We start from the raw sequence: 8,453 nt of genomic DNA, 5'->3' as shown, positions 1-8,453 counted from the left end.
TTATTTGAGACTGTACGTAAGAAAGGGGTGAACAATGAAACGTTCGACAAGTAATGTATGGAATCGATGATTGAAGCATGATTCCAAGATCACGAAACCCTCTGTTATGTACGGGGAGTACCGATGAGGGTGCGGTAGCAATACGATTCACTCTGTGATACGAATACTAGGTAACGAACAGTGGTACATATGTATATGTAGCACGGAGCTCGGTCGTGAGTACTTACACTGACAACATATCATGTTCACTGTTTAATGATGCAGCTCGTCATTTACGACTTCTTGTGCTTTTTACGTGTAACGTGACGTTTTAACTATGAATAAAAAAGGGAATTAATTAAAGCGGTGTCATCTTATCAGGATAATTCGCACAGAAAAAAGAATGAGTTGTAACATCTGACACTTGATGTTCAATATGCAAAAGGAGAGGTACACGGATACGTCGATCAAATTGTCAACCTTCTACATGAAGTGCGTCGGCTTATGGATAGCGGAAAATCACACGGAGGAACATCAAAGGAAAGTGGCTATATTTTACACCATTTGGATTACTTTGTTTTCTTTGGTCGTTGAGTGCAGAGAGTTCTATTTCTCTTGGGGAGATCTTAATGTGAGTCCACGTATCCGCGAATAAACATCGCGAGCAAGAATTGCATTGGATTTTTGTTTGAGACGAGCTAGGTCTTCTATGTATTCAAAGTCTGAAATGTGTTTTAATTTTTATTCATAATTTTATTCATAAACCGATAGATCTTGTTTTACTTATTCCAATAATTTTTGGTAGAGGATTCGGTTTGTGTTTTGGGGGAGATCAGGCCATCTGACGCCTTCCTTAGGAAAGGATATAAACGAGATTTATAGAAACTATTTTTAAAAATTTTGTCGAATTAAATAATAATGCATTGAATAAAATAATCATGTGATCATTGCAGTCTATACTTTACGTGAGTTGCAACATTCTAAGCTGTTGCCTAACTGTGTTCAAATTATACGTTATACTAGCGCACAAATTAGAGTTCATTAATTTAATTGTGTACATGCGCGATCATTTTTGGAATGGTAAATACGATCTTCAGGAGAAAGTGATTCTAGCTGAGTGCAGAAAAATTTGCACATTTTTCACTATTTCTGTCACTTTCATCGGTGAATGTGCAGTTGTCGCTTATGTTGTGACGGCAGTCGTATGTAAGTATAAATAACATTCTTAATTTATTTTTAAATTTAACCCACCTAATAAGAAACGAATTGATGGAAAAATAACTAGGCCGCCATCTACTTTGTGGCTGACATACTGGGGTGTTCCGATTCGAGGAACACGCGGTACGAGGATTTCGAAGGTTAATTTATGACGGTTTCGCGACGGTACAGCTATTTTTGAGTAATATTACCGGCAATAGTAATTTCCTTTTTTGCAACAATGGAGTTAGAGTTTTATTTTTTCGTTTCGGACTCAATGGCTAAAACACGTCATAAATTGAGTCTTTCCGAAGGGTAATGTGACAACGGTCATCTAACGGTACGGGGCCTTCGAAGGCCAACCTGGATGGAAACCCCGGCGTTGTCGAACTTTCGAGGTCCTCCGGTACCTCAGGTACCGGTCCACCCTCTCCTGGACGAAATCGCGCTACGGCCGTAAGGAAGGGCGGACTCGGTGCTTGAGGGATGCGCTGATTGGAAAGTTTGCTTTTTCGAAAAAGGCCAATCAGCGTAGTCTCCCCGCTTACGGAGAAAAATCGAGACGTTAAAAACAGCGACGTTCGAACGCGAAACAGACACTTCGACTGATTTTTCCGAGTAAACAAGTCAATCGGTCAACGTTCGTGACTATCAAAATTTTATAATAATTGTTTCAAAATTAGTTTGGCGAAACAAGCGTCGCGACAGACTGTTAGCCATCAGGCTCTTTCAAGGCTTACAACTTGGAAGGACGCATAGATCCGTCGGCAATTATTCGCGACGCGGTGACGAATATCATTCGGTCCGTCACCACTGGGGCGATATTGTGATTTAAAAGTTGACCAAAACAAAACAACCCGAGTTTTAATTTACGGAACACGAATTCAAAGCTCGCACGATAGCGTAATTCCGATTTCTCTCATAGACTTAACATGGGTATTGATTTCTGTGACCATTCCTCAAGGCACCACCGATCTCTGATTTTATTCTATACAAACACTCACAGTGACCACTGTGATCGGTTTGCAAAGAATGGTCAAAATTAATTATCTAGATTTTGAGTTAAAAAGTCACAAAAATCCCGATCAGTCGTATAATAATTTATACACTCCAATAAAATAAAAAAATTTGAATTTTAGCGAATATAGGGAAGAATGAATCGGACAGGATACTAATATTTAATATGTGGTCAAGATCACTGTCAATAACGCCTTACTACGAGAGCATGTTTTTTCTTCAGGTACTCTAATTTTTCATAATTCTCATTTATTATATAGTCACAAAAATCGACCTGATTTAATTCCTTTTTCTCTCAGATGTTAAGTTTGTATCACATCGGAGTGTGTTACTTTTGTTTTGACAATCTGTTTTGTATTTTAAGCGTACACGTAGCTAGTCAGTTTCGTATACTTCAATATAGATTCGAAAAATTGTGCGCTACGGATCAAGAAAGAAACGAGATATTGACTTCCGCACATTGTACTACAGAATTTTACGAGAAATTTAAAAGTTGCATAAGACAACACCAAGTGCTCATTAACTATTGCAAGTTGCTTGAAAAAGTGTACACGGTAATGGTCCTTGGACAAGTGTTGATCTTCAGTGTACTGATATGTTTGTTTGGATACCAAATATTATTGGTTTGTATTAATTAAAAAAATTCTTTAAATTCTTTAAATTAATTCTTTAACTTAACAAAAATTATGCGTCACATAAATATATGGGTAATTATTTAGAAGTTGGTCCTCCTCACCGATTTTCGTGACCTTGAAATATGTTGTCAAGGTCATCATTCTGAACAACTTTTCCCTATACATTTTACCGCCGCTCGGCCTTAGTTCCCGAGATATTCGTAAAAAACTGCAGTTATATTTGTGTCACCAGTACACTGTATTCCGGGAAAAATGGAGACTGAATAGTGATTGAAGTGGTTTGAGGTTAGGGTTAGGGTTAGGTTAGGTTTAGGTTAGGTTTAGGTTTAGAGCGTACATGGCGTGATGCGATAGCCAGTATTCCTCGTTATGGAACTCGTACGTCTCATTACGTGGGATATATAGCTGAGTTTTTATTCCGACGTCAACACGATGTTAATGAGCGTATAATGGCATTTTTCGACATTATGGGCGAAATGTTTCCGATTTCTGACAAAACACAAAATGAATAATAGGTATACAATATATAAAAAGTGAAAGAAGGAGTAATTATAACGTGAAAAAATCAAAAACAAAACCCTAACCCTAACCCTAACCTCAAACCACTTCAATCACTCTTTCAATCACCATTCAGTCTCCATTGTTCCCGGAATACAGTGTACTCGTAATCTAAGTTTAACTAAAGATTTTTGCAAATATCTTGGAAACTAAGGCCGGGCGGCGATAACATGTATAGGGAAACGTTGTTCAGAATGATGACCTTGACAACATATTTCAAGGTCACGAAAATCGGCGAGAAGGACCAACTTCTAAATAATTACCAATATATGTTTTTCAACTCCATACAGGCGGATGCTCCCATTACAAGACGTACCATTTTCATATGCCTCATTTTTGGCAGCACGTCTTTACTGTTTATGTTCACTTATAGTTGCCACGGTTTAATCGAGCAAAGTGACAAAGTTGCTGTGGCAGCGTACTCGGCGATGTGGACCATTTTGCCGATGACGAAATTTGGTAAAATGCTTCGAAATGATTTGTTAATGGTCATACAGAGATCCAGACGAGTCTGTTGTATGACTGCATGCGGATTCTTTCCAGTATCATTAGAAACTTTCACAACGGTAATGAAATCAAATAATTTTAATTAATTATTTTGATTTGTTGCACTTTGATTTATAAGTATAAAAGCTTATAATTTCAACTGATGCAATTTTTACACATGATATTGCTGTTCATTGAAAATTAATTAAAATGTTTAAATTACTCATTCTTTTGTTATTGTAGATTCTAAGTACTGCGGCATCGTATTTTACATTACTAAGAAACAATGCAGATAATACATAAAAAACATTCTTCGGATATTCAAGTAGTAAATCGTTATTAATATCAGACATTTATATATTGAAGTTGGTTACATAAGAATTAAAACATTATAAAGTTCAAACTTCGAGCTTCCAATTTGTTACCTTATATGATAATTAGTATACTGGTAGTCAACACTGTTGGAATCCGGGCGAAGAAACGACTGCTTTTTAAATATGAAAGTTTATTCAAGTAATTTCTTGTCTCGCGCCGAACTCAACTAACAGAATTACCTGTATGAAGAAATACGCAATGGAACGCAATAAGTACTTACACGACTCGCTGGTTAAATCTTTCTTTCTGAGGACCTATGGCTAGGGAGTATATACAGAGTGCTCGACAACAGGTGAGAGATTCTAGGGATCAAAATAAAGACGAAAATCAAGAATGACGAAATAGCGTTTGCGGCGTTGTTTTCCAGTAATTAACGTTTAAAAATTCGAGTAAAAAACGCCTAAAACCTGCAATCCGCCCAGCAACGACGACTGAACGACAGGTCAGCAGGGGTGGGTACAGTCATAACCAAGAAAAGAAAGCTGAATGCTGCAGTACCGAGAAACAGAATAGCACGAGGTAAGCTTCTACTATTCAATGATTCTTAGTTATGACTGTACGCACCCCTGCTAACCTGACGTTCAGTCGTCGGTGCTGGGCAGATTGCAGGTTTTAGGCGTTTTTTACTCGAATTTTTAAACGTTAATTACTGGAAAACAACGCCGCAAACGCTATTTCATCAATCTTGATTTTCGTCTTATTTTGATCCCTAGAATCAATATGATTAGAATGTATATGTATACATATTTTTAACCTAGTGGGGGAGGATGACTTTGTGACTAATTGTAAGTGAGTGACGAAGGTGAATAATCTGTTTTTTGACTTTAGGGACTATCGGTATGATAAGTTGATGCATTAACTATAGGTTAAATAGAATTATCGTTATTTGAATGGTTGGTCATGCAACAACATTAATTAAAATAATATTTTTTCAATCTTTTGTTTGTTTGAATTATCCAATTTACAGTACTAATTAGCCTAAATTTTTCTAATCACTGCATTTGTTTCGTATGTTACGAGCCGGAGGGGGCGGCTGCGTAGCCGGGGCTTAATTTCGGTAAATGGTAATTGTTAATGGCTTGACCAGTGTTGTTATTAACACTGGGAGCCTAAGGAAGTAGACAGACGAACCTACGTATGGCTAACGTAGGGAGCTCCAGGAGGTTGGCTATGGTGGACGAACCTACGTATGGCTAACGTAGGGAGCCACAGGAAAGGTGTAGAGTGGAGGACGAACCTACGTATGGCTAACGTAGGGAGCCTCAGGAGCGTGATATGCGGACGAACCTACGTATGTATAGCTAACGTAGGGAGCCGCAGGAAATGTTAGTATTAGGTCTCGTAACTTGATTGATGTACCTCGAGCGGTAAAGGTACACCTTAGTGGGTTTCTGGATAGTAAATATAATTGAACAATAGTATGTAAGTGAAACTAATATGAGTTTATTCTCTATTCCGGGACCTTACAATTGTTGTGTGTAATTGTCGCGGTTTTCAATGAATTAAACCCTAAGTTGCAAGTTTTAAATGAGTTGAATAAATACAATTTAGTTTCGATTCCGCGAAGCAAGAATCTAATCCTTCTCGGTTTTCACGAACGCGAGCAAACGGGGGCGGACTACAACGATTAGAATAATGCTTAACAGCAGACAACGTACTGTATAGTTACTGAGTGCTTGAAAGGGACTTGAATACCCGATCTCGCAGAGCTTCCTCGTTGCAGAGATTATCCGTAAAAGAACGTACTGACGTGTATCGAACTGATTCTAGACTTCAACTAGACCCGAGGTGCCCTTGTCGCCACCCTTTTTATACTCAAAAATTAGAGTAAAAAGAGTGGTGGGGACTGACTCTACGTGACCCGTAGGACCGCGCCCTTGCTTTGCGTTGGTCTCGAATTTTCTAGAAGACGGTTGGTGTCGGGTGCACACATCCGATTCCATATAAGGAAATTTCTTGAGAAGGGTTTGTAACACCATATAAGGAAATTTCCGAGACGGATACGTAACACGTACAATATTCACTTTTTTCACTAACACAAATCCACACATTCTTTAATGAAAAATCTTCGTTTCTTCACGACAGAGTTTTATCCCTTGTCTCTATATTATATTTAAAGTTAAAAAGCAGAACAGCTGTTAATCGTTATTGTAATGTATTACGATCGTCACCTACAAACGAGCCGACGGTATCCGCGACAGCATTTCCAGGTCAATGTTTTTCTGAAATTTTGTACCTATCACTTTCGGAAATGATGGAACGGTTGCGAAACAATGAACGACGAAGGAAGTTCGAAAGTACACGAGGAGCTTAATCGATAGTAGATTCAAAGTAAATGATGGAATTGGGCTTCAGGAAATAGAATTAATACTTCTGATATAATGTCTTTATATCACTTTATTAACTTTATTATAACACACTGTTCACTTATAACAGCTTCACAGGAAGTGAAGCTCGCCTCGCGGTCGTTCTCCTGCCGCGCTCTCTAGGTCTAGGACTAGAGAGAGTGTAGAGTGGAAACTCTGAATAATCGTTTTATATTCCAACAGTAAATCAGTGACTATAGATAGTAGAAGACTGGACATGCCTTTGTTACCGAAGGGTGGTCATTTTTGGGGCGAGTGTTCCCCCAGTCACCGACGAGATACTGTTCTCGTCGGTGCCCCAGTATGAAGAGAGGTTTCCACAGTCGGCATAACAGTCGTGCCTGTTTTGGCAGTTCTTCTGTTACCATACCTTACTGGCACAACTACCTTATCGATTACGGTAAGCTGAAGAGACGTACATATGTATAGTATGACTGCAGTGTTGCCACATCTGTTTCCATATGTATAGTAATTAGTATTCGCACTTCACACACAAGTATTAAATTGCAAATTTAAAAATATTTTTTAAAGAAATTAAAAATTAAAACATTTATAATTTCATTCTTTATCAAATAAGTGTTTTATGCAATCTTTAATATTTGTAAATGCAACAAACGAGCATAGAAATTAAGGAAATTAAAGTACATAAGTACATATTTTCGATAGTGTTAGTAGTCCTGAGGCAATGTATCAGAGTGCTAAGGCAGTCTAACAGTTTTGTACCAGGTTCAAATCCCTCTGTAGAGATTAATTTTTTTTACATTGATAATATTTTTATTCAATTTCTAGAACTGTCCGTAAATTATGTATAAGGAAAAAGTGATTCAGAACATATTAAAAAAATTGTTGAAACCATTTGATGATAGTATATCAGATGATCACATTATAACATTTTTTTATATGACATATACGGTGTTTCACTTTAATTCATTACTATGCTGTAATAATTCAGTATTGGCAAGTGAACACACGATAGCACATGCTCAATCGTAATGCTTTATTAGGAGCCAGCAGTTGAATTCTCGTTTGCAGGATAACGTTTTTTTTCTAGGAATTAACTCGAGCATAGCTCGACAAAGTAAGATATCTTGCGGCATACCTTTGACATGTATCTATCTCATTTTATCTCGTTGCGTGTATTCTCTTTCTTTGTCTACTGAGATATGGCAACGCTGAGCTGAAGGCTGTAAGCAAAGGGGTACAATCCTGGGTACTGAAGCAATCTTCTGTTACCGTCAACGCGTATTAGACTGTTGTAGTGCGAAGTGTTTCACATTTTTATATTAGGATAGAGCAGATGGCGCTCGTTCTCGAGGTATGTGGGTGCCGTGCACCCTGTTTTGGTTAGTTTATGACGCAGGATCCACCTCTACTCTCTTTAGAGTGGTGAAATAATGAGAATCTCGTTACTATCAGCAAGGAACTTTATTTTTCTAACTTCTTCACAGAAGCCTTCTTGCTTTGAACAAATTGAACGTCGGGACGCGACTCTCTCTAAATTCGCACACTTCACGCTCTTGTTTTCCGCTCTCTCCGAGTCGTTCGTACGACGGTGGCGCCCCACAGGCAAAAATTCACGAGCCTTTGAGAACAAAGGCATGTCCAGTCTTCTACTATCTATAGTCACTGAGTAAATGTTGTTCAAGACTTTCTACCTTCGTTGAGATTATCACGAATGATTCTTTGATGCCAGAAATACATTCCAGAACACTGATTCCACGTTTTGCTATATCTGTGCAGTATTTTACGCGAAAGTTTGAACTTCCAATAGAATGATATAATTGCTGATCTTGCCTGACAGCAAAGAATTGAGGAATGGAAAATAAGTGGCAACATTGAA

General features: G+C 38.0%; 1 protein-coding gene across 1 annotated transcript; it reads left to right on the top strand.

The window, feature by feature from the left end:
* The first annotated feature begins 415 nt into the window (after positions 1-415).
* LOC114875095 (odorant receptor 13a-like) lies at positions 416-4,202 on the top strand. The gene is made up of 6 exons (XM_046287088.1): positions 416-610; positions 933-1,185; positions 2,316-2,416; positions 2,493-2,816; positions 3,677-3,952; positions 4,116-4,202. The coding sequence occupies exons 1-6, from the start codon at positions 416-418 to the stop codon at positions 4,173-4,175; spliced, it is 1,209 nt and encodes a 402-aa protein (XP_046143044.1). The 3' UTR covers positions 4,176-4,202.
* Positions 4,203-8,453: the final 4,251 nt, after the last annotated feature.

Source organism: Osmia bicornis, chromosome 9 (assembly GCF_907164935.1).
Source record: "Osmia bicornis bicornis chromosome 9, iOsmBic2.1, whole genome shotgun sequence".
Taxonomy (NCBI): domain Eukaryota; kingdom Metazoa; phylum Arthropoda; class Insecta; order Hymenoptera; family Megachilidae; genus Osmia; species Osmia bicornis.
This window is presented reverse-complemented; position numbering and strand designations above follow the sequence as displayed.